Source organism: Ptychodera flava, chromosome 19, assembly GCF_041260155.1.
Source record: "Ptychodera flava strain L36383 chromosome 19, AS_Pfla_20210202, whole genome shotgun sequence".
NCBI classification, from domain to species: domain Eukaryota; kingdom Metazoa; phylum Hemichordata; class Enteropneusta; family Ptychoderidae; genus Ptychodera; species Ptychodera flava.
Genome location: NC_091946.1, coordinates 38,616,202 through 38,634,676, shown reverse-complemented (window position 1 = coordinate 38,634,676; position 18,475 = coordinate 38,616,202). Strand labels below are relative to the sequence as shown.

Here is an 18,475-nt window from a genome sequence, read left to right as displayed (position 1 = left end):
TATAGCAAGTCAGAAGGGGGTCTTTAACACATTGCGGGTTTTTTTTGGGGGGTATTGAGTAACAGGGGAGGGTCACTTATTTTCATGCACGGATAAGGGGGAGGGTCACTAATTTTTGTGCATGAACTTTTGAAGGGTCACTATTTTTTACGCAGCGGTTTTTCGAAAAACACCGGCCCACCCCCCACCCCCCTGTAATTTATGTCCAGTCCCTTACAAGCAAAATTTTTCAGGTTTAAATTATCCACATATGAAAACTGATAAAAGCTTACCTGATATCAACGATTTGGCGGCAGCCTTGACGGATTTCCTCGAACCAGTAAACTCTACCAATTCGATCCTACCAAATTCACCATATCCAATTTCTCTCTCTACTATAATATCATTCCTTGCAATTTCACATTGTTTGAGATCAGGATTATGAAAGAATAGTTCCTATGGGAACAGAAATGATTTAATCTTCCAGGACAAGTATTCGACCCTAACAAACAATAAATTTTCCGCAATAAATGAGTTTCTAACCCCATTAGAGTATAATATATTTTCTGAAAGTTAAGATATTGATTAATACTGTGAGTTTTATTTTATATTCGCACTGTTTACATTTAGACCGTGTGAAAAAAAATACTTACCTTAATGAAATCATCAAATTCCGTGTCAACGATTGCTTTGAAACCTGTAACTTTGTGTCGTAATCTTAGCATGTATGCAGACAATGATATCAAAATGACAGAAACAGTAATTATAACGATAAGCACAAAGGTCACGGTTCTACCATTCCTGAATTCTACCATTCCTGTAGAGAAATAACAAGAAGAGTGCTTACTAAGGCTGAATCAAAAAACTATATGTGTTTCATGTTACATGACTCCAAAAAATTAGGAAAGGGAGATCGGAGTTATTTTTATTTTTGTTGGCTGAGACCCGTAAAATACGGTAAATTTTGGAGAATTTTCTCTAAATGTTTCGAAAACGCTAAAAATGTCTAAGGTTGGCGGGTAAATCTTCAACATCATATATGACTTGGTATTGACCGCTACGTTACGAGCACTTGAGGTCAATTCGAAGCAAACACTTTTCGAGCGATTTAGCTTGGGCCAGACTGCACTCTCAAAGCAATGTTTCGCACTCAAAAATCCTACAGGCTCTTATTGCTGATGTAAATCATGTGTAGGGAAAAATAAAATCTCTCTTTTTGTACAGTTTGCATGGCAGTCCATATAAAACCAAAGAAAGTTTTCATTTTTGGTTTTGAAAGGTAAAATATGAAGACAGTAAATGCTAAAGATAGAATACCGGTACGCCTCGGCAACAGATATTCGGATGCTTAAAGTTTTCCAATACTTTCCTTCCTACTACGGGCGTTCACTTTGGAACTTTTTGTGAAAGAAAACTTTTCACAGTCTCAATTTTTTGAAAACCGAATTTTTTTTTCAATCCATAGAGTTAACACTGTGATAGCGGCCATTTTGAATTTCAAATATGGCTAAAATCTTGGATAATTTGTTTCTCTGGTACCAGAATTTGCATAGTGACCCCCCAATTTTTATTCTTGAATAACAATGGTTCGCAGTTTAAGCAAAGGTTTAAGTATTTCACTTTCGAGGCGCATACTACCTTAAACAAAAGCAAAAGCGTCATTTGCTCCCGACATCTCGACAGGCCTAGTAGGACATAATACTCCCTTCTGTAGCTTTCATTTGAACAATGCGGCATGGAAGTCTCCGAGTAGACGCTTTAGAGATCATTTGCTGATTATGGTTTCACATGAGGTTGCATCAGACCTACTTGTTGCGTCATAAATTTAATGAAACGTGACTTTTGCTTTTGCTCCCTCGCTTTTACTTGAAATTTTAAGAGAAATAATTATCAAAAAAGGACAGTACCTGAGCTGAGTTCCCCGAGACAGTGGCATTCTCCGGTACTTTCTTCACAGACGAAATCGTGGCCATGGTGGCAGTCACATAGGATTTCACAGTACTTGCCACATGTTGCGTTCATACAAGCACAGCTTCCATCGATTAGATCGCATGTACTGTTATTCTCACAAAGACACTGCGACTCACAATTTACACCAAAGTGTCCCGGATGACACGCTGCAATTACAAAGCGATGTACTTGATAGATAAAAAATTCATTCAGGGAAAATTGTCACCACAGCAGCGTATAAATTTCTTAGATTAAAAGCTCGATGGAAATACCATCGCATATTTGCCTGACCTCTTAGAGAACAACTTACGAGCTACATATCTTTGCAATTAGTTGACGTCAAAATGGCTTGCAGAAGTAATTTGTTCACAGCAACAGTTAATATGCATAGCGTCTGACATTTTGACAGGTGTCATTTATGTGGTTAAATTTTTATACATCCTATAATTTAAAAATTTAGCTGTTGTGACTTGGAGTCAATGAAACAATTATTATTGATCGCCTAGTCCTACTGTAACGCGCTTCCCTGTAGAGATTTTATCTCGAAACGTCCCTCACATGGCCAAGGCGTGTGAAGGTCATATGACTTCAGATCGTACGAGAATCATATAGGAGATAGTGTTATAGTTTTAATTAATTGTTGATCAAGATTTCAATAAGAACAATCGAGAACGGAATATTCCATGGTGTGATCTTATTAGTCCCCACGGACACCGTCCGGGGGACTTATAGGTTTGGTCATGTCCGTGCGTCCGTCCGTCCGTGCGTCCGTCCGTCCGTCCGTTCACGCAGATATCTCAAAGATGCCTGAAGCAATTTCGTTCAAACTTGGTACAAGGATTATTACCTATGCCATACATTAACGATCCGATCCAATATGGCCGTCTGGCGGCCATTTTTTTCCCCTGTATTTGATGTCGGTGCGTATGTTCACGCAAATTTCTCATTGATGCTAGAAGCGATTCCATTCAAACTTGGTACATAGATTACTCTATATGTTATACATATACACATTGATTTTTGTTTTGATCTGGTCTAAAATGGCTGCGTGGCGGCCATTTTGTTTCCTATATTTGACGACTGTGCGTTCGTTCACGTAAATTTCTCAGCGATGCTGGGCGCGATTGCATTGAAAGTTGGTACATATATTAATACCTATCACATATATATGCATGAGCCAAAACACGACGTATTTTCGCCCACTTGGCTTGGTCTGTTATAGCATCTTTAGTCCAAAAAAATCAAGTTAACAGTATTTATGTTTTCAACAGCCTTCAAATGTACAGTATTATGTTAAAATACACCATATGGAATATGTTGCGTTTCATTAATTTTAACCATCTTGACCTGGTGGTGAAATATGGACTTGGCAGGAAAAGAGTTAAAGTATACCCATTAACAAGTGGGGACTGTGTCATTGTCAATGACTTGTTTAATCTTAAGAAACAATCAAAGACTGGCGGGAAAATTAACACGTGATAACCATTGTAATTACACAGGGTCCGGCGAGCAATATTCGTCTAGAAATTATGAATATGATCAAAAAAAATGTCTTGTATTAAACTTTTTTTTCATTATACAAGCCTTACCTGTGTCTAGTGTGTGCCTATTACTTTACCCTAGCTATCTGTGGATAGTATTTCAAAGAAAACAGTCTATATCTGTTAATTGCCCTCCCTAATCCCCTTCATTAATTTGTTCTGCCGATCGCCAACGCGGGGGCTTATCGCCCTGACCAAATACCTCGTTAGCAGCTCATAAGGTAGTAGGCGGACCTTATCTACTCCGGAATAAAAAGGACGCGATGCGTTCTAGAGACTCAGTACGCCCAAATAATCATGTGATGCCGGTACAAACAAACCCACATGTGTACTAGCGCGTATGGAAATACACGTACTTCTATGCGCGTTTGCGCACATGGCTTTGTTTGTACCGTGGTCGATTCAATTCCGGGTTTGGCCTATTCTCCTGACTACGAGCGTGATACTAGCATGGTCTAGTCACACAGCTAACAGTTCATTTAAACAATCTGCTATTAACTCATTCGTTTGCATAGATACCATGTACCATGACAATGGTAAATGGCAAAAATATCAAATTATGAAGTGAAAATTATTATTCTTTAATGTTGGAAGTGAAAATGATTTTTTGTGAAGACAGAGCGTTGGTTTCGTTACAGTGATGATAAGTCTAATTTGGTTCAAAATCTAATCTGAGCACTGACACATCACTCTGCTTTCCAAATACGAAACACTCGTTTCAAAAAGCCTTCTGAGAATCAGATCCTTTTTATGACATACCGGTATATGAAAACAAGCAGGTGATTATTATTGAATTTCTTATTATTTAACTTTTTTTAATCCCCACGGACACCGTCCGGGGGGGACTTATAAGTTTGGTCATGTCCGTGCGTGCGTGCGTCTGTGCGTGCGTGCGTCCGTCCGTCCGTCCGTTCACGCAGATATCTCAGAGATGCCTGGAGTGATTTCATTCAAACTCGGTACAAGGATTACTTCATATGTCATACAGATGCACGTCGATTTGTTTTCTGATACGATCCAATATTATTTATTTTATTACGATTTTTTCATGTACAGAGCCATAACGCAGACATGTTTCAACCGATTTTATTCAAAGTTGGTACAAGGACATTGACCAATGTCATAGATATGCACGTCAATTTGTTTTGTGATACGATCCAATATGGCCACCAGGCGGTCATTTTGTAACGATTTTTTCATGTACAGAGCCATAACTCAACTGATTTTATTCAAAGTTTGTACCTGGACATTGACTTATGTCATACATATACGTGTTGATTTTTTAAACAGTAAGATCAAATATCGCTGCGTGGCGGCGATTTTGTTACGATTTTCTCATGTACTGAGCCATAACTGAGACATATTTCCCCCTGTATTATTCAAAGTTGGTACAAGGACATTGACCTATTTCATACATGCTCGTCAATTTGTTTCACGTCATGTAGCAGTATCATGTTAATTATTGAAGTTTCATAATTAGGCTCATATGTCAAGAAACACTGCATCAAATTTCATGAAACTTTGTACAGATGTTAAGCTCACATTGCTTTAACAGTTAAAAAGATATTTATCAGTGTCATTTTAATTAATTTGTAATTGCATATGTAATGAACTTTCCTAATTAGAGTGATATATCCACAAATACAGCGTCGAATTTGATGAAACTTGATACAGATGTTGATCTCATAGTGTTGTAAATACTGCATGAAACTTTATGAAATATGGTACCGGTGATAATCTATTAGTGTTAGGATAGTATGAAAAAATGTTTTGCAACATCCTGTCAACTAATTCCCAGTTGACTCATTTAATGACCTTTAGAATAGTGGCCTAAATTGGTTTTATGTTTTCATCACCATGGAACTCATTCTTGGCCATTGAGTGCCATCTGTATCAAAGTATTTTTATCACTGACCTAATAAAGAGGACTCTATCCTCTCTGAGGACCTGTAATCAAAGTACCCATTAACAAGTGGGGACTGTGTCATCAACGATGACTTGTTGTATGTAGGCATTTCTCAGGAAGCATACTGTGATTATCCTTAATCAGCACTCAATAAAACTGAAGTTTTTACCGATGCTTTCACCGTTCATCCCTGGCTAAATGTTTCTTAATTGACCGAAGTCTAAATCATTCGCAGTAATTTACTTGAAATCATACAAACAAAACACTGCGGTAAGGTCTCCAATTTCCCATCGCCAGGGGAGTAGCAACATCTACAGCAATGAAGAACAACAATGATGCTAAAATGCGATAACAATAATCGATGTACCTTGATCGCAGCTTGTGTTGGTCCAACCTGCTGGACAAATACAGCCTCGATGTCGATCACATTTAGCGCCATTTTTGCAATTACAGAGTGTGTCACACTCTTCCCCATAGTAATTATCTCGACATCCTGAATAAATAAAAATAATGATAAATTACATCAAAGATATCAATATATTATCAGACAGTAAATACGATATATACATCGCAAAACATGAAAAGTGATCGGCACAGAGATCAAGAATTTTAGTCTCTCTATCTCTGAGTTAAGAAATGTAATTCGGTTATAGATTTCCTTTCTACTAAACATCTGTCAATACATTTTTGCCCACCAGTCCTAGTCGTATGTCTCCAAGGTCATCCAACCATCTATTCGTCCGTGTATCAGTCCATCTGACCATCCATTCATTATCCATACGATTGCATGTATACGTTACCTCAAAACTGACTCATTAACTGACTGATTGACTGGGTGATGACTGACTGATTGACCGATTCAACTTATTTATTTACTTTCTTACTTACTCACTCACTTACTAACTCACCTACTTACTTATTCACTCAAATCACTTATTTACTCACTCACTCACTCACTCACTCACTTACTCAATAACTCACTTACTCACTCCCTCGCCTGGTTGCTCGCTCACTCACTCACTTAATTGCACCCACCCATCCACCCACCTACCTACCTACCTACCTACCTAACTACCTACCTACCTACCTACCTACCTAGGAAAGACAGAAATGTAGAGTCTGCATAGACGTTGCCTGATTGGTCAGTCACAACGCATTGGTATCTTCCAGTGTAATCAGCAGTCATTCTTGTTATATCTAGAGCGACGATGTTTTTACTGTAAGGTAAGTAAACTTCAAAGGTAAAAATTGTATTTTCAAATTCGTAAAAATGTATGTTACGTCTTGTGAATTGTGCATTTGCTGCGACTCAATGAAAAAAATCATAGCATGAACATTGACAATACAGATCTATGGTATGGATCTACCGCTGTGAACTAAGAATTTACTATCAGATATCGCACATGTGATTCTGATTTAAATAATTTACTAGATTCCGTTCTTTTACCTGGCCTCGATCCTAATCTTCACGTTTTCTGTGTTATTCAGGAATTCGCTGGAACCGTTCAAGTACCATTGGATCATACTGTTTTCCAGCACAATATTGTAGGTTCTTGCTGTCATAAATAATGATTCGCCAAAGTATCCTTCTCGATTCGTTCTCCCAAAACGAACTTCACTATTATCTAATAACAACGAAATGAAAGAACACAATTTTCAAAATTTAAAAGACGAATACGTGCGTAGAATACATTTCACTGGCAAACACTACATGCTAATTATGTACCGTGATTCTGTAAAACAGGTCATATGACAAGAATAAAGATAACAATTTTTAAATAACATTACATTGTACTGGCTTGAAAACTTACTTCAGATGGTATCAGTTTATGGTCTGGTGTTAGGTCACGTGACCATGACAGGGCTGTCGTCTTGTCGACTGGCAACTCTGAAATTATGGCGGCTATCAACTTTAAAGTTATTGTGCTAGCAGTGAGCACTTACGAAAAGAGCGGTAGTTTGCATTTTGTAAGGGCGGGAACTTGAAGAGCTCATCGATAACAAGACTCATGTAAAAGGCAAGGACATAATTTGATGTGATTTGAGTATTTGCATCGTATGACCGTTTTATGAATATGATAACTTTGATTTCACTTATACGATTACTTGCACACAATGAGCCTGGACAGAAATTGCTAGTACCCCTTGAGTGAAATACGTTGTAAAAAGGAAGAATAGGGACATCCGCAACTGAAGACGGATATCGCTTCAAGCACATCGAAATAAAAACAGAATGGTTGTGTGTAAAACCACATTATTACATGGCCTTTATACGGGTTACATCGACAGTATATTTTTCCGAATCAAAAGGAAACTTACAACTATTCACCGCCGACTTCGGCAACGGGAAATAGCAATGTATTCTAGTTTCTGTCGTTGTTTATTCATTAATTTTTCCTATATGGCGTTTACAAATTGTAAAAAAATCAAATGAATTTGCGTGTTCGAAACAGGCCACATCCAGCAAACTGGACTTTGGCTCATAAGACATAAATACATCTTAATGCAATGTTATTAAATAAATAATAATAGCATATGTGTAGCATGTGTAAAAAAGTTCTAGACAATATTATTTCTCTTATCATAAGCATAGACAAGCCAGTAACTCTTAATTCATTGAGTGTAGTAAACACATGCTGCAGCCCTTGTGACTGGCATAAACTATGACCACATGTGACTAAAACTGACCTACGATTAGAGTTGCCTCGATCACATGACTGATGACTGCCAACATCTTGATTTAACGTCTTATCTACTTTCTGTCATACATAACCGTTTTTACTCCATGCATGTGTATATTTCTATACTTTTTGCTTCAATAAGACACAAGAAAAGAAAAAAATGTAACCCACGAATGTCGCATGCAGGCCCACGCCAACCAGCAGCACATTTGCACGAACCATCAAGAGCGTGACAAGTTGCTCCGTTTCTACAAATGCATTCCCTTTTACATTCTATCCCATAATATCCATCCGGGCATCCTGTCAAATAATTTTCAATAGAAGAAAGTGTTACACATTGGTGTAAACTGAAAGTTGGACTTGACAATTCAAACAACCGCATGTAATACACAGGAGACGCGAAGGATAAAATCATGGAAGAATTACAATTTACAGTCGTTCCAAGCGTTCCTTGCATATTAGCATAGCAAGCAAGAACATCAGAGATGTTTCTTTGGAGGTATTCTGATCACGTGACAGATTGCATTTCGCACGGAGATGTATACACAGGCTTTCATTGTAGTAAGACCTGAGTGTTGTACGATTTTGCTGATTCCAAATAGATTTTCGGGGAGTTATACGGTGAAGAGACCTATTCTAACTCCATACATAGAATGGTTTTCTAAACGCTATTGCCATCTTTGGATATGGCTTCATAACGGTAGTCGTTTTGATGATCTCGCCTGTAAAATACTGTCCAACAGGCATTTGCTGTGTCTCGCAATATTTCTGATGTTGTCTGTTTTTTGACACGTCATTACGTTTTCTTTGATTCTGCAAACATATTCATTTTGTCTTGTCTATAGAATGGTCACATTTATGTTTTCAAGTAACTTCTTTACGTACGCTTCTCAAAACATTATGGTTCAGTATGCATTATCTGCAATCATTACCTAGGAGTATAACACTGCCCTCCTCGATGAACCTAGCAGGATTGCCAGGATACGATATCTCACACGACACGAGACTTTCGCTAAGTACACGACTTGCGAATTCTCCGCTGACATTCCATAACATATACATTTTAAATTGGTTGACAGCGAACCAGTGACTCTTGCGGATTTGTTCTGTTACGTTGTCAGTGTTCTGTAAAATAAAACAAGGACATTTTCACCCATATGGCACCAAAACTGTGTATGTTACAGAAACTAAAGTACGTTTACAGCTTTCTTTAAGAAAAACACGTCTTAGTGACAGATGTCAGGGCTGGCAATTGTTCACAATTTTGTTCTGATCTGCCGCTTGAGGCTCATTTTGAAGTTCTTATACTAGGTGACGCATTTATCGTATTGTTTTTGTTACAATAAAAACGTGACGTCTCCCATAGAGTTAACATAGGGATGGCGGCAAATTTTGAATTTAAGTGTGGGTAAGCATAGGGTGATATTTGTTTCTTTAATACCGAAATGTCCTCGATTAAGAAATTCATCCATTTTCAATTAAAGATGACGCCAAATCAGCAATCTGAGTTGTGACCTGTAATCAAACCTTCCCTAGTTAAAACCCTCAGACTCTAAACTTGCTTTCACATTTAAAAAAATATCACGAATAATTTTGTCAAATTTTGCTATTTTTTTCTTGGTTACACCTGAGTAAAAAAATATCAAAACGTTCCTGACCTAACTTCTTTATTTCCTGGGTGCATATCGACAGAAATATACAATATTTCCCATTAATACACAAAGCTTCATTTACACACCTTTGTGATAAAATCGCACACAACAATATAAGTAAACAGGCGTGACCTCGGTATTGTCTTTTTTATAGTCCGCCGCCGTGATGACGTAACGCATCAACACAACTCAATTCTGATTCGATATTACAAGTTGCTACTTGAACTGCACCCTGAAAATAGACTTTTCAAGAATCTAGCACAAAGTGCACAAGATTTGATTTTATTTCCCTGACACACTTCAAGCGCGCAATCCGTTACCATATAAAGTTTAATATTACATGAATCTATATGTGACGTAATCGCCAACATTTTCAGTAGGAATTAAATTGCATTACTTTTTACATTATTTGCATTACACGTCACAGGGTTGAGCTCATGAATAATACCTTTTACACGACACTAAACCTTACTAATTTTCAATTCAGTTGTCAAATCTCGATGTCTACATACGAGGTGTCGTCCGCCATTGAACACAACTTTTAACATAAATTCCGTTACCTTATAAAGTTGTAAAAACCCGCCATCAAATGAGTCGTCAGTGTTCTCATCGAAGCACCAGATATGAACGGGATGTGAAGGAAACGCTTCAACTACTTGGGAGTTTTGCAGAGGTAGCCCCTCTATGGTTAGATATATACTACTTGAACCTGATAAAAAGTACAAAAAATAATATAATTTGAATGGGATTCTCAAAATCTACAGATGTCAACGATTAGGGTTTTGGTGCACTCTAAATATTAATTCGATGTAGTAAACATTAGTAGTAAAAGTGTTTACCTCTCTCTCTCTCTCTCTCTCTCTCTCTCTCTCTCTCTCTCTCTCTCTCTCTCTCTCTCTCTCTCTCTCTCTCTCCGTATTTCTCAAGTATGTATGTATGTATGTATGTATGTATGTATGTATGTATGTATGTATGTATGTATGTATGTATGTATGTATGTATGTATGTGTGTGTATTATAAATTAGGCTGTATCTGTCTGCTGTCTGCCTTATCTTTGACGAGGACATTCAAGAAATAATGAACAACGCCGATGTCAATGATTTAATTCCATGCGTATATTGCTCTGCATGTTGCATCGAGTACTTTAACAAGAGAGATTGGGGGTGGGGGAGAAATATTCTTGCTTTATACGTAAAACTAATATTATCTTACACCGGCCATTGTGATTATCTCTCTCTTTGGTAGAGAAATCGGTAAGCTTATTGTAGGCGTCTTTGTAAAAGTCTACTTTCAAATTTTTGACGATACGTAGCATCTAAGACAATGCATTTGGATTGAAGTGATACTCACAGCCATCTATGCTGTCCAAGTACATTCTATCCTGCCAATGGGCTGGGATTGTTTCTCCCAATGGAATTTGGGTTTTACCGAACAGGAGTTTGAAAGCGAAAGGCTGAAAAAGTGATAAATACATTATTTTAATAAAATTTGATACGTTTGGAAGTGCTAATGAAAATTGTTTTCTGATTGAAGGAGATTTGGTTTGTCTGACCACCATATCTAGTAAACTGGACGATAGTAAGGATATTTACTATCGACGGTGAACGGTAACTTTTATGAGAAAATCCATCAAGTACAGCACTCAGTGGTTCCATTGCAATGGTTTGGTTTTTTTTCGATATCTCCTTAAATCTATCTGAGTACAGTACAGTCATCAACAATAACATTTTTTAGTCAAATACAGTCTATGTTGACAACTTAAACTTGGCATTACGACATGACTTCGTAATAGTTGAAAAAAGAAATCACACTTTACAAACATAAGATGCTGGCAAAGACATCGAAAGTTACAACCGCTTAAATATTATCTGAATGGAATGATGAATGATAGTTGCCGATGTTTTAGTGTTTGTTATTCAAACATTTTTACTACTTGTGACTGATATAGCATAGCTGTTATCACGATGATTTTACTTAGTAATTTCACAGATTTGCAATCTTGCCGACAATAACACGCTGACTTACATAGTTTTTCGGTCGAGGGCTGTTCTTTGGTTTGATGCAGCAACACGTCTCGTTGAAGTGTGGTGGCCAATCATGGTTATCTACGACAACGATATTCACTGTGTGCAGTGTGCATGTCTCCTCAATAATGTTCTGAAATGAAATCATACCATCACGTGAATAAGGAAGCTAAATTTTCTACCAGTTAACGCTGTTCGCTATCTGCCACCCTAATGCATCCCTAATGAGTTTATAAATATGACTTTTAAAAATTGTGAGTACGATCGTCGACAGTCAAAGTCTGTTTGAAGACACAAATATCGTGCTTGGAGACGACGACGTGCACGATGATGATGATGATGATGATGATGATAATGATGATGATGATGATGATGATGATGAAGACAACGAAGACAATGTTTATTGACAAAGAAGTCAAGACTACTTACATCTCGTTCATATGAGATCACGGTGAGTTCATAGAGTTTGTCAATATCATAGTCGAGGTATGCAGCGAGATAGATAACGCCTGAATTATTCACACCAAATCTTTTATCCTGTATGGAATGTACACATATAGCACTGTTAAGTCTGCTCAGACAACACGACTCAGAGACAGTACTATCTACTCAAAGAAATACTCTTTAAATTACCCAAATACTATATCAAAAACACCACTGTCTTCTCACACTCTCCGTAAAGAGATAGAAACGTTTCATTTACATGTACTTCTTACCTTGTTTGTACTGTCGTCGATAAAAAAATGCAGTGGAAATTGTTGATCGTTGACTGGAGTCAATTGGTACAATTCAGTATCAACTTGTGTAGCCTATAAATATGGAGAAGGTATGTCAAATATATGCCTTCTGAGGGGAGTTAAATGTTGTCTGTATGCCAGTGTCTGCTTGTCTGTCTGCATGTCTGCGTGTATGGATTGATGGATGGATTTATGTAGGTTTGTTTGTTTGTTTGTTGTATTTAAAGTATGCATTTTGACTTAGCCGCTATTGTCACACGAATCGTTTCAAATTTTGCTCCAGTTTGTACCCGCTTCATTATTGAAGGAATAAATGGTGACACACTGAACCATTGACACTTCTTTATAGGCAAGGACGAAAGCGTTGCACAGCTATTAAGGGCCTTACGAACATTGGTGTAAGTGAGATAGGTTTGCCCTAGAATGTGGACAATCGAAATATTACAAACACACAAACATCTGACAGCAGATCCGTTCGCCGTTTTTCCTTTTTGTCGTCAGATTTTCACGATGTTCTTCGATTTCTATTTGCTATCGCCCTATATTATGTAAAGCTTTTTAGTCGATCCCCACGGACACCGTCTGGGGGGACTTAGGGAGCGTTCAGTTTTTACGGCCTGGGGGGTGGCAAAATCTTGTCGCCGGTGTTCAAAAAAATATAGACCCCCCCCCCTGCATTTTTTGTGAAAAAAAGATGACCCCCCCTTTGTCAGACGAAAAAAATTGATGACCCCCCCTGAAAAATAACCAAAACCCATATGTCAAATTTACCCGCATGGTTTGGATTTGAACTCCGGTACGCAGCGCACTTTATTCGTATAGCAGAGATGCCAGTGCACAAACTTCTCAGCCACATCCATTGAAACGTCTGTTAATTAGGACGACTGTAAGGCAATTTTTAACTTCATTTCCATAGACAACTCATGTCCATGGACATGGTATAAAGTAAACTTTATTGGAGTGGTTCGCCAAAGGTAGCCCTCCGGTAAAGAGGGTTAGGCCTATGGGCCATTACGTAAAGTCAACTTTATTCTAGTGGGCCACCAAAGGTGGCACGCCGGTAAAGAGGGTCGATCATGGCTATTGCATAAAGTAGACTTTATTGGACAGGGCCGCTGAAGGCGCGCGGCCATTACCATTATTCAGTGCGTGATCCAAGGGGTCCCTCAAAAATGTTTCTAATACAAGCCGCGGCTTCAATTGGGAATTTTACGGTAAGATTGCCGTGGGGTATTACATGAAGTAAATTTATTGTAGTGGGCCGCCGCAGGCGGCCCGCCGGTAAAGAGGGTCAATCATGGCCATTGCATAAAGTAAACCTAATTGGAGTGGGGCTGCCAAAGGCGTCTGCCCGTTAAGAGGGTCATGGGTAATACATAATGTATATTTATTGTAGTGGCTGCCGAAGGCGGCCCGCCGGTAAAGAGGGTCGATCATGGCCATGGCATAAAGTGAACTTTATTGTTGGTATTATGTTTTTGAAAATGTGGTGACACCCCCTTTCCTACCAGTGAAAAAGCGATGACCCCCCCCCCCCCCCTTTGCGGATTCCAAATTACGATGACCCCCGCCCTGGATTTTGCCGCCTCCCCCCCCCCCGGCCGTAAAAACTGAACAGTCCCTTATAGGATTGGTCATGTCCGTGCGTGCGTACGTGCGTCCGTTCATGTAGATATCTCAGAGACGCCTGGAGCGATTTCATTCAAACTTGGTACAAGGATTATCACCTATCACCTCGATTTTTATACGATCCAATCCAATATGGCCGTCTAGCAGCCATTTTGTTTCCTGTATTTGATGTCGGTGCGTATGTTCACGCAAATTTCTCAGTGATGCTAGGAGCGATGCCATTCAAACTTGGTACATAGATTACTCTATATGTTATACATATGCACATTGATTTTTGTTTTGATCTGGTCTAAAATGGCTGAGTGGTGGCCATTTTGTTTCCTATATTTGACGACTGTGCGTTCGTTCTTGTAAATTTCTCAGCGATGCCGGGCGCGAATGCATTGGAAGTTGGTACCTATATTGATCTCTATCACATATATATGCACGCCGATTTTTGTAATGATTCGATCATAAATGGCTGTGTGACGGCCGTTTTCTTTCCTGTATTTGATATCCATCCACAGGGTCCGCAGGTATGATCCACAGGCGTTCAAGGATTCTTGCATAGGGGCTCATGAATACAGATATCTGAGATATTCCTGCGTCAATTCTTTTTAAACTTGGTACAAGGATACTACACTATGGCATACATATGCAGATTTATTTATATTGGTGTGGCATGCATAATGAGTTCTAATTTGCATAATTCGAGATTAGAGCGATGTTTCTGGTACAACTGTGCCAAATTTGATGAAACTTTGTGCAGATGTTTTTAGTCCCCACGGACACCGTCCGGGGGACTTATAGGTTTGGTCATGTCCGTCCGTGCGTCCGTGCGTCCGTCCGTGCGTCCGTCCGTTCACGCAGATATCTCAGAGATGCCTGGAGCGATTTCATTCGGATTACTTCATATGTCATACAGATGCACGTCGATTTGTGATACGATCCAATATGGCTGCCAGGCGGCCATTTGATTACGATTTTTTCATATACAGAGCCATTACTCAGGCATGTTTCAACCGATTTTATTCAAAGTTGGTACAAGGACATTGACCAATGACAAAGATATGCATGCCACTTTGTTTTGTGTGTACAATCCAATATGGCTGCCGTGCGGCCATTTTGTTACGATTTTTTCATTTACAGAGCCATAACTCAGGCATATCTCAACCGATTTTATTCAAACTTGATACAAGGACATTGACCTATGTCATACATATGCACGTCAATTTGTTTCGTGATACGATCCAATATGGCCGCCAGGCGGCCATTTTATTACGATTTTTTCATGTACAGAGCCATTACTCAGGCATATCTCAACCGATTTTATTCAAACTTGGTACAAGGACATTGACCTATGTCATACATATGCACATCAATTTGTTTTGTGATACGATCAACTATGGCCGCCATTTGGCCATTTTATTACGATTTTTTCATGTCCTGAACTACAACTCAGACTGTATCAAGAGAATTCATTCAAAAGTATTTTTATCAAAGACCTAATGAAGAAGACTCTATCCTCTCTGAGGACCAGTAATCAAAGTGCCCATTAACTAGTGGGGACTCTGTCATCAACGATGACTTGTTAGTTTTGTTCTTGCTATACTGCACTTTTTTTCTTCTGAAACATTGTCATAAATTGTCACGATAATTGGCTATGCAGCTAGAGTGTAAAGTAGTAACAACGATAAAGAAAACGCTCTGTTCGCTTCAGTACCGAGTCACTCAGTAGAACACCGATTTGCGCACACTTTCTGCTCTTCGCAATCTTCGTTTGTTGTGGTGAAATCAAGTAAAGCTGATACCATTATTTGGACAAAAAATACGATTTAAATTGGCTGTAATCAGTTCAGGTGAATTGCACATCGTCCGCGTCGAAGATTAAATTAATCCCATTTTATGCTTAGTTTGACAAATTAAACTGGAATATTTGTGAATGTCCGTTCTTATCGCGCGCACACACACAGACACACACACAGACACACACACACACAGACAGACACACACACACACATTGGTTACCAGTGCTCATTCGTATGGCCCAAGTTGGCCGACGACAGCGTCGCAAATTGCTCATGGGCAAGGCACAGAGACAACTAAAATTCACTTGACAGTGAAAAAATAAAAAGAGCCTTACTTCGTTGACTTCCACTGAGTAAGTTCCTCCTATTGTTACCGTGTGACAAGGACCACGATCTGTATGCAGGGTGATAAGAGACATATAGCCTACAGCATTGTAGGGTTTGAAAAAAAAAACCATTTTTCATAATCATTCTAACGACAATATTCAATAAGCAACAAAGAATAGGAAATTCGAGTACAGGGATTATTTTGGTCACGATAAAGCGGGCACTTTCGATCCGTGGTTTCAAATGGTTTGATTTTCAAAAGGGAAATTCTGTGTCAACTTCGTTCAATTACAGCTCATGTCATGTATAAAGACTAATGAAAGAACATTGTTCGCTTTGGAGTAACAAAACGTCAACGCGAATTTCAGCAATCTTAAAAGAGAAGACGATACCGGCTACGTCTGCCATAAGTTACTTACGCTAATGTCAGGTCATTACATAATAAAATGGAAAAGTTTCTGCCTTGGCTATGGCAGATACAGCTTGTTGGTTTTTAACCGAGACATGAGAGAGAAATGGTTCATGTAATATTAGTTTAGATCATTTTACCTGTATCCGTCATGACAGAGATCTAGAAAGACCCGGGGAAAGTTTTGGAGGAGGTTAGTGTACATATTTTAATGACGACTGCGTTAACTCTGAGATCTCAAAATGTGAACGGTTTGATTCAGGTAAAAACCTCAAGTAAAAGTCATGAAACTGTGGACAATTTATACACAGTCACTCGTTGGCAGCAATGCCGCTCTGCGCCAATACGGCCCATAGACATGTGTATATACAAGTCAAGGGGTTTGACCTGTGCGCTCGTCTATGGGCCACGTAGGCGTGACTGTGGATTGATATCATAGATTGATTGCAATTTCTTTTGAATGCATGGACTGGTGCATGTTTCGACACTTCTTCAGAAACGAGGAACTGATACCATATCGCACTTTCAATATTGTGAGGAGTTTGTGATTGGAAGATAACGAGTACGAGTGTTTCAAAACCATGAGTCAGTAAAGATATTAAGAATTTACTTGTCCAAAAGAGAATTATAATAATGGCTTTAAAAATCAGAAACACGATAAAGACGAAAGAGCTAACTTTAATAATTGTTCTCGAAGGAAAGTTCATCGGGCGAAAATTGACAAACAAGCTTAGGCCAAGAATGGAATATATAGTTTCAGTTATTTTGTTTACAATTCTGTTCTGTACAGCACAGTGTTATGCACTATCGTCGCGTATTTTTCATTTTATTTCCTCATGAGCAGAAAAAAGGTTGACGCGGCGGGTCTGAATTGACGCGCTCGAGGATGAGAAACAAACGTTTTGTTTTTCTTGGCCTTAAGGAAGGTTTTCGAGTCTGGAAGTTTGTTAATGCATTACAAAGTGCCAATGAGATGATTTGCAGAATATGTGAGAAAAAAACAAACAATGACGGTACGAGCTTTGCAAACGATTTCAGTCAGTTTTAAGCCAGATTTAACAGCCATGTCATGGTTTCACCACAGAATACGGTACTGTCCCTAAAAGTCTTATTCAAGCTACTGTTGATATCGACAACCAATAGGTAGAACCAGTGAACCTTGAAAGCAGTGTTCAATGTTGACCTAACATTAACAAACATCATTTGCTATGCCATTCTCCTTGATTTTTCGCTGTGAAGTCAGTTACGTATACCAATCATTAAACTGCCCTCCTGTTAATTATATAATTGCCGGCTTTATACTTATCTATATCTGTGCGGATTGCCGCGACATATGATGTGGCTAGAAAGCCGTCTTCGCTATGCTATGATTTTACAAGAGTAACAGTTCAGCAATTCAAGAGGATAAATCAATTTAAACCGGTATGAAGTCTGATAATAATGACAATAAACTCACCTTGTGCAGCAGCATAATTCCTAGATTCAAATGGAATGCTTACGAAGCACAACGTAATCAAGCTTACAAAGATACCTGCAGACATAGCTTCTTTGCCAGGATGACTTAGAATAAACGTTAAATGTTTATACCCAAATTTACAGGTGCACGAATATTTGGTTTCGACAACAAACATGTCGTATTTCTGTTTCTATAAATAGCAGCATGATCACGTGAGTATATTATCAGACATTGGTAGATTGTAGAGGCGAGTTCCCTTTTTTAGTTTAATCAACGCCATTATGGTACATTCTGTCTCGCCCTCAAACACCAGGTGCATTCGACGGAGCTATTCATCGAAAAAGCTATTCCAGGAGCAATTTTGAGGGCAGGGGAAATTTTAATTTTGCTAGGGCA

At 38.7% G+C, this 18,475-nt stretch overlaps 1 protein-coding gene across 1 annotated transcript in view; it reads right to left on the bottom strand.

Annotated features, from left to right (window-relative positions):
- The window catches only part of LOC139119491 (proto-oncogene tyrosine-protein kinase receptor Ret-like), a 48,658-nt gene extending 30,406 nt beyond the window's left edge, over positions 1-18,252 (bottom strand). The window contains exons 1-15 of the mRNA XM_070683342.1: positions 18,080-18,252; positions 16,223-16,281; positions 12,451-12,543; positions 12,164-12,271; positions 11,736-11,867; positions 11,061-11,163; positions 10,270-10,418; positions 8,990-9,182; positions 8,229-8,357; positions 6,824-7,001; positions 6,472-6,593; positions 5,744-5,869; positions 1,887-2,096; positions 633-796; positions 273-435 (exon numbers count right to left, since the gene is read on the bottom strand). Of these exons, the coding sequence (XP_070539443.1) occupies positions 273-435; positions 633-796; positions 1,887-2,096; positions 5,744-5,869; positions 6,472-6,593; positions 6,824-7,001; positions 8,229-8,357; positions 8,990-9,182; positions 10,270-10,418; positions 11,061-11,163; positions 11,736-11,867; positions 12,164-12,271; positions 12,451-12,543; positions 16,223-16,281; positions 18,080-18,164 (2,014 nt within the window). The 5' untranslated portion in view covers positions 18,165-18,252. The remainder of the gene's footprint in view (positions 1-272; positions 436-632; positions 797-1,886; positions 2,097-5,743; positions 5,870-6,471; positions 6,594-6,823; positions 7,002-8,228; positions 8,358-8,989; positions 9,183-10,269; positions 10,419-11,060; positions 11,164-11,735; positions 11,868-12,163; positions 12,272-12,450; positions 12,544-16,222; positions 16,282-18,079) is intronic.
- Between the last annotated feature and the right edge of the window lie 223 nt (positions 18,253-18,475).